This window comes from Triturus cristatus, chromosome 6 (genome assembly GCF_964204655.1).
Source record: "Triturus cristatus chromosome 6, aTriCri1.1, whole genome shotgun sequence".
Taxonomy (NCBI): Eukaryota; Metazoa; Chordata; class Amphibia; order Caudata; family Salamandridae; genus Triturus; species Triturus cristatus.
The window spans coordinates 1861817462-1861830572 of record NC_140589.1 but is presented as its reverse complement, the minus strand read 5'-3'; the positions used below and the strand labels follow the sequence as shown (position 1 = coordinate 1861830572).

Genomic DNA, 13111 nt, shown 5'->3' with positions numbered 1-13111 from the left:
ACATACAGACACATGCTACACCAGACGAAATAAAGAAATGGACTGAATTAGGGGGGATCCAAACGGACCAAGGATGGATGATGAAGGAAAAGTCTGTATGGTTCCTCCCTGATTCAATGGTCCAAGTTATAATTAACACTATACATAGTCCAGCGCATCTAGGAGAAAAAGCTATGCTAGACAGCATTCAACACATCTGGTTCAATAGACATTTACGAGCAGCAGCCAAACAAAAGGTCCGTACCTGTATGATCTGTTGCCAGTTCAACCCAGGAAAAAGCGTTCCCGTAGAACAGGGTGGATTTCATCCTCCTGACCACCCTTTTGAAGTCCTCCAGATGGATTATATCCAGATGGAACGATGTCGAGGATTCAAATATGTTCTCGTAGTTGTCTGCGCTCTGTCCCGTTGGACGGAGGCATACCCAGTTTCAGATTACACTGCCCCGACTACTGCCAAACAGTTGGTTCGAGAATTCTTCCCACGATACGGTTTACCACGTGTTGTCTACTCAGATAACGGCCAGCCGTTCTCATCCGAATTAATGAAACATGTTTCACTTCTGCTAGGATATCAGTGGAAATTCCACTGTGTTCGACACCCCGAGGCAGCAGGTCTCGTAGAAAGACATAATCAGATACTGAAAATCAGACTGTCCAAAATATGCAGAGAGAAGGGTGTCGACTGGATAGTAGCATTACCAGTTGCACTCTTTTACATGAGAATGGTAGCACACTCTCGAACAGGGCTATCCCCGTATGAGGTGATCTTCGGCAGACCACCAAATATGTGGGGGACGCCCATACCACGTAAAATAACTGATATTGACTGTAATATGCTGACAGATTACTTGGCTTCCTTGATGTCTGCACTACAATCTTGTCGTTCACAGGTTGCTGCAGCATTTCCCGACAACACTGAGGTGAAACCCCATGACGTAGTTCCGGGTGATTTCGTGTTTGTAAAAAATTTCGACCGAAAGACTCCGCTGGAGCCCAGGTGGAAGACACCCAAGTTGGTTCTGCTGACCACAAGAACAGCCGTGAAGATCGAGGGCCGCAAGGGCTGGATTCATTCAAGTCATATCAAGAAATTTCATGGACAATCCTCGGATATAGACATTGTGCCCTGCACTCCCTCACAGACTGATTCAAAACTTCCTTTGGTTGAAAAGACTGAAACTGACCTCTACAAAGTTAAATTGAGGCCTAGAACGTCAGACGATTTGATTGTTTAAGTCCTCTCCTAGGTGAAGCGGTTGAATCTGTCTCTGACATGTATCCTCTAGACCTGAATCATGGACAATCGCGAAAAATGATGAAACGACAGGCGTATTGTAAATCACTGCGTAGCCATTGCATAGTGACATTAATAATCTTGTTTTTCTTGAGTCTTTTAATAATTACTGCAAGCATATTGTTGCACATATATTACCCTATTTCTAGACATGTTTATAATGTTACTGCTGAACATTCTTTTAGTGACTTACCTCCACATGAATTGTCTTATAGACTTGCGCTGCGCAATAACACTTTCATTAGTATGTTACATCATTCCCATCAGACTAGTAATGCCACTAATTGTTGGGTGTGTGGCCGACTCCCTCCCTATCAGAATTATGAAGGAGTCCTGCCTTTCTTTCCACATCCGTTTACACATAATGGATCCTGTGGAGCATGGTTTAGTTTAATCAATTCCATAGACTCAGACACAGCAGTTTACCAAGATCATTGGGTATGGGGAAATCTGAACCTAGTTTTACTCAAAGTCTGCTACCCTGACAAGGAGGGTCGCCCCAAGAGAACAGGAACTGATCTAGAAAATGAAGTATATGGATTAGGTAATTTTACACCTAATCTCATGATTCTGAATGTCGTATCCGAAGTTGAACTAGTCTTGCCCACCATGTCAGTATTCCCAGCGAAGGGTGAATTATGTGTAAGAAAAGTTGGTTCCATACATATGGGCCATAGTAAATGCACCACTACAGTAGAATTCAGTGATCAAGGCAAATCTTCATTTAGAGCTTATCGCCACTCCTACTTTATATGTGGTCAGACTGCATATATGCGTCTACCTCTAGACTGGGATGGTACCTGCTACATTGCATTCCTTTTGCCACCTGTTTTCCTAGCTCCTCCTGATTATTACAGAAATATTCATTTAGTACACAACAGGGAGCGGAGAGATCTCCCAATTGTCGATTACACTGAAACAGCATGGGAAAAATACACAGATTTCAATAAAGGCATCTTTCCTTATATAGGTACTGTTACTAATAGTAAACTGATACGTAGATTAACTAGAACCCTTGAAGCAGTAGTGAATGAGACTATTTCCGCCTTAGGCAATTTAACGGAAGAGCAGTCTGCTATGCGGATTGTTGTGCTTCAAAATCGTCTTGTCCTTGACGTCATCCTGGCTGATAGGGGCGGAGCTTGTAGGGTCATCGGATCAAGCTGCTGCGTATTCATACCAGAAAATTCGCCATCTGTATATAAAGCCATCACTCGCCTTCATAAGATTGTAAACCAGATACACCAGAACCCAGGCACTTGGACTTGGTCCAGTTGGTTTTGGAGTGTGATATCGGCCTGGGGATGGAGAGTTTTATCCTTCCTAGGTATTGGCCTTCTCATACTATTCAGTTGTTGTCTATGTCTGCAATGTGGACCAGCGATTTGTGGTCTGTGTACCACATCGTGTATTCCACCACCAAGATTTCGTTCGTCCCGGAAGAAGAAAGAAGAACAAATGATGTTATATTAACAGATCAATGGATTGATGAAGATTGATATCTCTTAACGGGCAAGTAGGGGGACAAGGAGGGAATGTGGAAATATGGATTTTCCCGATCAGTTATGTCCCCTATCTTGGACCCCAACGGTTCTATGTGCATGTCACAAGTACATGTATGTTCCCTCCAGTTCCAGTTATGAAGACGCAAATACATGTGCGTCCACCGTCAACATGTCCTCTGTCAGATCCGCCATGAATAGGCCGGATATTCCATTCCTAAGTATGAAAGGCCACCGGCTTTGTATGGTTCACTTATGCCATTTTACAGTCCAGGCAAGTAGGCCCTGATTCTGTCATCAAACTCCTCTTGCTTTCTGCCTCTGAAAACTCCAGTTCGAGCCTGCATCTGTGACCATGAACTTTGTCTCATTCTCTGCGCGGCTCACGAAGCCTGACATCAGCCTATTCTCTGCCAAGAACTGTATTTCGCCTTCGAGTTATCTGCTTCCCCCTCAGCCGATGCATTCCTGTCTAGTAGTTTAAGTAAACATTCTTCCAGCTACCGAGCAAAAGGCTCGACTTCTCTGTCCTCATGCAAGTAATTCATAGCCCTGTTACCATGGAATATTCCTACCCCCTCGCTTTCAGTGTAGACATTTAGACGCTTGTACACGCACGCACAGTCAGTATAGAATAGATTCTGTCCGAGAGTCCTTCTTTTATGGATAACATAGTTCTTTAAACATAGGATGTTAGATATGATTTGGGATTAGGTTGACTTGACCCCCCAGACTTTTTGTCTCCACATGTAGAGCTAAATGTCAAGTCCCCTTCACCCCCTAGTTGCACGTCAATCACACGTCATACTGCTGCGCGCGCATCTATGCCAAGTATTATCTTATAGATCCGCCTATAGGTGACATCATAACCAATTATGTTCCTTTTTACGCCTTATTACACCCATTTTTGGTTACGCAGACAAATCGTCATTTTCCTTATCAATTGTTACGCCTATTGCATTCGCTTCATTGTAATGTATGTACTATAAAGGTTACTTCTTGTCAATAAAGTATGTACTTCACTTCCTGAACCTCCGTGGTGATGGAACTTGGAGCAACCGATTATAATCGATCATTGGAATAAAGCCCATTCCGAACCTCTAATACCACGGATTCTGCCTCTCATTTTACTGAGCTATTTAATTATGTTTCTGTATCAAATTAAGTCCAGGTAAAGGAGAATTATTTACCACAGAGCCCTCCCGTACCTGGTTGGTACCAAGACTGTCCCGCTACCCTATCCCTCTGAAAGACATTGAGACTCTTACTGAATCCCTCGATCCCACTGTAAATATTGAAACGTACTACTGCTGATAAAGAACCAAGTCAAGCAACTGATATTGAGTCCTGTGTGGTGGTGTTACTGGGCCTGGTACGATTATAGGAGAAAGACCTCCCCGAGGGGGGGCTTCTCAACGGCGCTGGGCTATAACTTTGCGGTAGGAAGGTGCCCCGGAGTAGTCTCATCGACTCCCCGGTGGTCCTCCCTCCAACAGTTTATAAACCAAATAAAGTTTTTGAATTCGAGTTTGAAACAGAGGGTGAGAGTAGGATGCAGAATAGCTGCACAGTAAAACAGAGGGTGAGAGCAGGATGCAGTATAGCTGCACCATGAAACAGAGGGTGAGAGTAGTATGCAGTTTAGCTGCATAGTGAAACAGAGGGTGAGAGTAGGATGCAGAATAGCTGCACAGTGAAACAGAGGGTGAGAGTAGGATGCAGAATAGCTGCACAGTGAAACAGAGGGTGGGAGTAGGATGCAGTATAGCTGCACAGTGAAACAGAGGGTGAGAGTAGGATGCAGAATAGCTGCACAGTGAAACAGAGGGTTAGAGTAGGATGCAGTATAGATGCACAGTGAAACAGAGGGTGAGAGTAGGATGCAGTATAGCTGCACAGTGAAACAGAGGGTGAGAGTGGGAGGCAGAATAGCTGCACAGTGAAACAGAGGGTGAGAGTAGGATGCAGTATAGCTGCACAGTGAAACAGAGGGTGAGAGTAGAAAGCAGAATAGCTGCACAGTAAAACAGATGGTGAGAGTAGGATGCAGTATAGCTGCACAGTGAAACAGAGGGTGAGAGTAGGATGCAGAATAGCTGCACAGTGAAACAGAGGGTGAGAGTAGGATGCAGTATAGCTGTACAGTGAAACAGTGGGTGAGGGTAGGATGCAGTATAGCTGCAGTGAAACAGAGGGTGAGAGTAGGATGCAGTATAACTGCACAGTGAAACTGAGGGTGAGAGTAGGATGCAGAATAGCTGCACAGTGAAACAGAGGGTGAGAGTAGGATGCAGTATAGCTGCACAGTGAAACAGAAGGTGAGAGTAGAAAGCAGAATAGCTGGACAGTAAAACAGAGGGTGAGAGTAGGATGCAGTATAGCTGCACAGTGAAACAGAGGGTGAGAGTAGGATGCAGAATAGCTGCACAGTGAAACAGAGGGTGAGAGTAGGATGCAGTATAGCTGTACAGTGAAACTGAGGGGGAGAGTAGGATGCAGAATAGCTGCACAGTGAAACAGAGGGTGAGAGTAGAAAGCAGAATAGCTGCACAGTAAAACAGAGGGTGAGAGTAGGATGCAGTATAGCTGCGCAGTGAAACAGAGGGTGAGAGTAGGATGCAGAATAGCTGCACAGTGAAACAGAGGGTGAGAGTAGGATCCAGTATAGCTGCAAAGTGAAACAGAGGGTGAGAGTAGGATGCAGTATAGCTGCACAGTGAAACAGAGGGTGAGAGTAGGATGCAGAATAGCTGCACAGTGAAACAGAGGGTGAGCGTAGGATTCAGTATAGCTGCACAGTGAAACAGAGGGTGACAGTAGGATGCAGTATAGCTGCACAGTGAAACAGAGGGTGAGAGTAGGATGCAGTATAGCTGCACAGTGAAACAGAGGGTGAGAGTAGGATGCAGTATAGCTGCACAGTGAAACAGAGGGTGTGAGTAGGATGCAGAATAGCTGCACAGTGAAACAGAGGGTGAGAGTAGGATGCAGTATAGCTGCACAATGAAACAGAGGGTTAGGGTAGGATGCAGTATAGCTGCACAGTGAAACAGAGGGTGAGAGTCGGATGCAGTATAGCTGCACAGTGAAACAGAGGGTGAGAGTAGGATGCAGTATAGCTGTACAGTGAAACAGAGGGTGAAAGAAGGATGCAGTATAGCTGCACAGTGAATCAGAGGGTGAGAGAAGGATGCAGTATAGCTGCACAGTGAAACAGAGGGTGAGAGTAGGATGCAGTATAGCTGCACAGTGAAACAGAGGGTGAGAGTAGGATGCAGTATAGCTGCACAGTGAAACAGAGGGTGAGAGTAGGATGCAGTATAGCTGCACAGTGAAACAGAGGGTGAGAGTAGGATGCAGAATAGCTGCACAGTGAAACAGAGGGTGAAAGTAGGATGCAGTATAGCTGCACAGTGAAACAGTGGGTGAGGGTAGGATGCAGTATAGCTGCAGTGAAACAGAGGGTGAGAGTAGGATGCAGTATAACTGCACAGTGAAACTGAGGGTGAGAGTAGGATGCAGAATAGCTGCACAGTGAAAAAGAGGGTGAGAGTAGGATGCAGTATAGCTGCACAGTGAAACAGAGGGTGAGAGTAGAAAGCAGAATAGCTGCACAGTAAAACAGAGGGTGAGAGTAGGATGCAGTATAGCTGCACAGTGAAACAGAGGGTGAGAGTAGGATGCAGAATAGCTGCATAGTGAAACAGAGGGTGAGAGTAGGATGCAGTATAGCTGCACAGTGAAACTGAGGGGGAGAGTAGGATGCAGAATAGCTGCACAGTGAAACAGAGGGTGAGAGTAGAAAGCAGAATAGCTGCACAGTAAAACAGAGGGTGAGAGTAGGATGCAGTATAGCTGCACAGTGAAACAGAGGGTGAGAGTAGGATGCAGAATAGCTGCACAGTGAAACAGAGGGTGAGAGTAGGATCCAGTATAGCTGCAAAGTGAAACAGAGGGTGAGAGTAGGATGCAGTATAGCTGCACAGTGAAACAGAGGGTGAGAGTAGGATGCAGAATAGCTGCACAGTGAAACAGAGGGTGAGCGTAGGATTCAGTATAGCTGCACAGTGAAACAGAGGGTGAGAGTAGGATGCAGTATAGCTGCACAGTGAAACAGAGGGTGAGAGTAGGATGCAGTATAGCTGCACAGTGAAACAGAGGGTGAGAGTAGGATGCAGTATAGCTGCACAGTGAAACAGAGGGTGAGAGTAGGATGCAGAATAGCTGCACAGTGAAACAGAGGGTGAGAGTAGGATGCAGTATAGCTGCACAATGAAACAGAGGGTGAGGGTAGGATGCAGTATAGCTGCACAGTGAAACAGAGGGTGAGAGTCGGATGCAGTATAGCTGCACAGTGAAACAGAGGGTGAGAGTAGGATGCAGTATAGCTGTACAGTGAAACAGAGGGTGAGAGAAGGATGCAGTATAGCTGCACAGTGAAACAGAGGGTGAGAGAAGGATGCAGTATAGCTGCACAGTGAAACAGAGGGTGAGAGTAGGATGCAGTATAGCTGCACAGTGAAACAGAGGGTGAGAGTAGGATGCAGTATAGCTGCACAGTGAAACAGAGGGTGAGAGTAGGATGCAGTATAGCTGCACAGTGAAACAGAGGGTGCGAGAAGGATGCAGTATAGCTGCACAGTGAAACAGAGGGTGAGAGAAGGATGCAGTATAGCTGCACAATGAAACAGAGGGTGAGAGAAGGATGCAGTATAGCTGCACAGTGAAACAGAGGGTGAGAGAAGGATGCAGTATAGCTGCACAGTGAAACAGTAAGTGAAGGTAGGATGCAGTATAGCTGCAGTGAAACAGAGGGTGAGAGTAGGATGCAGTTTAGCTGCACAATGAAACAGAGGGTGAGAGTAGTATGCAGTTTAGCTGCATAGTGAAACAGAGGGTGAGAGTAGGATGCAGAATAGCTGCACAGTGAAACAGAGGGTGAATGTAAGATGCAGTATAGCTGCACAGTGAAACCGAGGGTGAGAGTAGGATGCAGTATAGCTGCAGAGTGAAACAGAGGGTGAGAGTAGGATGCAGAATAGCTGCACAGTGAAACAGAGGGTGCGAGTAGGATGCAGTATAGCTGCACAGTGAAACAGAGGGTGAGAGTAGGATGCAGAATAGCTGCACAGTGAAACAGAGGGTGAGAGTAGGATGCAGTATAGCTGCACAGTGAAACAGAGGGTGAGAGTAGGATGCAGTATAGCTGCACAGTGAAACAGAGGGTGAGAGTAGGATGCAGAATAGCTGCACAGTGAAACAGAGGGTGAGAGTAGGATGCAGTATAGCTGCACAGTGAAACAGTGGGTGAGGTTAGGATGCAGTATAGCTGCAGTGAAACAGAGGGTGAGAGTAGGATGCAGTATACCTGCACAGGTATAGCTGCACAGTGAAACAGAGGGTGAGAGTAGGATGCAGTATAGCTGCACAATGAAACAGAGGGTGAGGGTAGGATGCAGTATAGCTGCACAGTAAAACAGAGGGTGAGAGTAGGATGCAGTATAGCTGCACAGTGAAGCAGAGGGTGAGAGTAGGATGCAGAATAGCTGCACAGTGAAACAGAGGGTGAGAGTAGGATGCAGTATAGCTGCACAGTGAAACAGTGAGTGAGGGTAGGATGCAGTATAGGTGCAGTGAAACAGAGGGTGAGAGTAGGATGCAGTATAAGTGCACAGGTATAGCTTCACAATGAAACAGAGGGTGTGAGTAGGATGCAGTATAGCTGCACAGTGAAACTGAGGGTGAGAGTAGGATGCAGTATAGCTGCACAGTGAAACAGAGGGTGAGAGTAGGATGCAGTATAGCTGCACAGTGAAACAGAGGGTGAGAGTAGAAAGCAGAATAGCTGCACAATAAAACAGAGGGTGAGAGTAGGATGCAGTATAGCTGCACGGTGAAACAGAGGGTGAGAGTAGGATGCAGTATAGCTGCACAGTGAAACAGAGGGTGAGAGTAGGATGCAGTATAGCTGCACAGTGAAACAGAGGGTGAGAGTAGGATGCAGAATAGCTGCACAGTGAAACAGAGGGTGAGAGTAGGATGCAGTATAGCTGCACAGTGAAACAGAGTGTGAGAGTAGGATGCAGTATAGCTGCACAGTGAAACAGAGGGTGAGAGTAGGATGCAGAATAGCTGCACAGTGAAACAGAGGGTGAGAGTAGGATGCAGTATGGCTGCACAGTAAAACAGAGGGTGAGAGTAGGATGCAGTATAGCTGCACAGTGAAACAGAGGGTGAGAGTCGGATGCAGTATAGCTGCACAGTGAAACAGAGGGTGAGAGAAGGATGCAGTATAGCTGCACAGTGAAACAGAGGGTGAGAGTAGGATGCAGTATAGCTGCACAGTGAAATAGAGGGTAAGAGTAGGACGCAGTATAGCTGCACAGTGAAACAGAGGGTGAGAGTAGGATGCAGAATAGCTGCACAGTGAAACAGAGGGTGAGCGTAGGATTCAGTATAGCTGCACAGTGAAACAGAGGGTGAGGGTAGGATGGAGTATAGCTGCACAGTGAAACAGAGGGTGAGAGTAGGATGCAGTATAGATGCACAGTGAAACAGAGGGTGAGAGTAGGATGCAGTATAGATGCACAGTGAAACAGAGGGTGAGAGAAGGATGCAGTATAGCTGCACAGTGAAACAGAGGGTGAGAGAAGGATGCAGTATAGATGCACAGTGAAACAGAGGGTGAGAGTAGGATGCAGTATAGCTGCACAGTGAAACAGAGGGTGAGAGTAGGATGCAGTATAGCTGCACAGTGAAACAGAGGGTGAGAGTAGGATGCAGAATAGCTGCACAGTGAAACAGAGGGTGAGAGTAGGATGCAGTATATCTGCACAATGAAACAGAGGGTGAGAGTAGGATGCAGTATAGCTGCACAGTGAAACAGAGGGTGAGAGAAGGATGCAGTATAGCTGCACAGTGAAACAGTGGGTGAGGGTAGGATGCAGTATAGCTGCAGTGAAACAGAGGGTGAGAGTAGGATGCAGTTTAGCTGCACAATGAAACAGAGGGTGAGAGTAGGATGCAGTTTAGCTGCACAGTGAAACAGAGGGTGAGAGTAGGATGCAGTATAGCTGCAGTGAAACAGAGGGTGAGAGTAGGATACAGAATAGCTGCACAGTGAAACAGAGGGTGAGAGTAGGACGCAACAGAGGGTGAGAGCAGGATGCAGTATAGCTACACAATGAAACAGAGGATGAGAGTAGGATGCAGAATAGCTGCACAATGAAACAGAGGCTGAGAGGGGATAAAGAATAGCTGCACAATGAAACAGAGGTCTAGAGCAGATGCAGAATAGATGCACAGTGAAACAGAGTGCGAGGGAGAATGTAGAATAACTGTACAATGTAACAGGGAGGGAGAGCAGGAGGTTGTTGTACAATAAAACGATGGATATCATGGTGTTTAATGGCTGTACAAGAGCAAGGAGGACAGCAGGATGCAGAATAGCCCTACTCTAAAACATAAAGGAGAGACCAGATCTAGAACATCTGTACAATGAAACGGGGGGGAGACAATGTGATGAGGCTCACTTACCTCTGACAGGAGCCACACATGTGAATCCCCCCTGCCAGTCGCAGCACTTCAGCTCTCCTTTGCAATCTTTGTCAGTGCGGCACGTGTCATCCTTGTCTGGGAACATGTGTCGATAGTGTGGTGGGCAAGTCCCAGGTTTTCCTTTTGCTGTTGAAAGAGGTACATATCTTACATTCTGTCTATTCATGTGATGTAAATATAAGAGCAAAACATAACTCATACGCTTGCCTCTGAGGCCTCCACTGTTGGAAAGCAAAAGCCAGTGCATCCCACAGACTGTGTGCACATGATGTCCAGTTCTCTGAAATAGAACATGATGGTCATCCAGCTACAAATGGACTAGTGCACACCACTATCCTGACTCTTGGACTTCTTTCCACAGCTGTAGATTGAGGAGCCCTTCATGGTGGGCGTATTTGATAATGAGGCCAGCTGGTTGGAATTGCTCTCTGACAGCCTGATTTGCACTGGTCTAGTGACGAAAGATGGAATTTTGCACTTTGATGGCTAGTTCTAAGTTAGGTGTACATTTCAGACTTGTGTGGGATCGATGATGAATCCCAGGATTCTTCCAAGAACAATATTCATATTGATATGATTCCTAATAACCAAATGGAATACAAATGCACATTTGCATATGTGGCCTGCTTTACTATATTTCTATGTGGAGGAATCACCTCCCTAACAAATGTATTAAATGGGATTGATTCATCCTCTTTTGTATGCGAGAATATCATATATGGAAATATTTTCTGACATAAATATAGCTTCCCAAAAAAATATTGTCTTTTTGGATATATATCTTAGTATATTCCTTCCAGTTTTATAGGTGATATTTAGGGCATGGTATTTATGGCACGACACATCCCCTTCTCAGGCTCTTAAGCTTGTTTCTATATATAGTTCTGCCCTTATGGGCGTGTACTCCCGCCCTGGTGGGCGTCGGCAGCAAGGCCTTCTGGTATTAGCAGTCCTTACAACAATGATAAACATCCTAGTGGGTTGGGCTGAGGTTTCAAAATAAAAAAAAAACAGTGGGTCGATGCTTGCACGCATACTGGGGTATGCTGTTTGTAAAAAAGTCTCTCACTTTTGAGTGTGGTCCGTCCTGACACCAGCGCCTCTCCACTGGCTGACTCTGCAGGTCCGCGTTTCAGCGGCGGTTCATTCTCGCGACTGGGTTCAGCCGCCAAAATCCAACACACAAAGCACCCTTATTGAGAACGCCCTCACGCTCCACATAGCCTCTTAAAGTGAGGACGACAGCAGCCTCTGCATACGACTTTCATCAAAAATACATGGCCAAACGCGTTTCAGGTTACTGCACCCTTGTTCACTGACCTCTTCACACGAAACACAGCAGCACAAGTAAGGGAAAACACCTGCTTTAATTTAATAGTTATGCCCTTATGGACGTGTACTTCCACCTTGGTGGGCGTCAGCAGCAAGGCCGTCTGGTATTAGCAGTCCTTACAACAATGATAAACACCCTAGTGGGTTGCGCTGAGGTTTCAAAGTCAAAGTTTGTATAAAAAACCCCAGTGGGTCGATGCTGGCACGCAGACTGGGTTATGCTGACTGTAAAAATGTCTCTTACTTTTGAGTGTGGTCCATCCTGACACCAGCGCCTCTCCACTGGCTGACGCTATAGGTCCGCGTTTCAGCGGCGGTTCATTCTCGCGACTGGGTTTAGCCGCCAAAATCCAACACACAAAGCACCCTTATTGAGAACGCCCTCACGCTCCACATAGCCTCTTAAAGTGAGGACGACAGCAGCCTCTGCATACGGCTTTCATCAAAAATACATGGCCAAACGCGTTTCGGGTTCCTGCACCCTTATTCACTGGCCCCTTCACACGAAACACAGCAGCACAAGTAAGGGAAAACACCTGCTTTAATTTAATAGTTCTGCCCTTATGGGCGTGTACTCCCGCCTTGGTGGGCATCGGCCGCAAGGCCTTCTGGTATTAGCAGTCCTTACAACAATGATAAACACCTTAGTGGGTTGCGCTGAGGTTTCAAAATCAAAGTTTGTATAAAAAACTCCAGTGGGTCGATGCTGGCACGCATACTGGGGTATGCTGACTGTAAAAAAGTCTCTCACTTTTTAGTGTGGTACGTCCTGACACCAGCGCCTCTCCACTGGCTGACGCTATAGGTCCGCGTTTCAGCGGTGGTTCGTTCTCGCGAATAGGTTCAGCCGCCAAAATTCAACACACAAAGCACCCTTGTTGAGAACGCCCTCACGCTCCACATAGCCTCTTAAAGTGAGGACGACAGCAGCCTCTGCATATGGCTTTCATCAAAAATACATGGCCAAACGCGTTTCGGGTTCATGCACCCTGACACTTCTAGACCTAGTGGTTTCCACAAGGTTTCCTATGAGCACCTAATCAATCTATTGTTATATAACAGACCTTGGAGTGCCTACATTTGTTTTTGCCATGTACAACTCAAGCTATCCAACTATCACACATGTTTTTCTTGCCTTCTGGTTGCATAAGAAGTTCCTCAGTGCACATTCTCAAGCCCTACTCCCTTTAGCACTTACTTGATTCCACTCACCTCTGTAATCCATCCTTGCAGGTTCAATAGCGACATGAAGATGACATCCATATCATTGCATCTTTCAATCAAATCAACCTAATCGGCATTGAGGAAAAATTCTATCCATGCATGGCGGCTAAGAAACCATAAATAAATAACAACTTACTTAAACTCAAAAGTGCTAAGAAATTAGTACTGATCATGAATAACTAACTCCCTTGTGGCCACC

General features: G+C 46.0%; 1 protein-coding gene across 2 annotated transcripts in view; it reads right to left on the bottom strand.

Annotated features, from left to right (window-relative positions):
- LOC146822221 (uncharacterized) overlaps positions 1-13111 on the bottom strand; it is a 168703-nt gene that overhangs the window by 139402 nt on the left and 16190 nt on the right. For both annotated transcript variants that reach the window (XM_085613370.1, XM_085613371.1), the window contains exon 3: positions 10336-10482. In XM_085613370.1, the coding sequence (XP_085469496.1) occupies positions 10336-10482 (147 nt within the window). The remainder of the gene's footprint in view (positions 1-10335; positions 10483-13111) is intronic.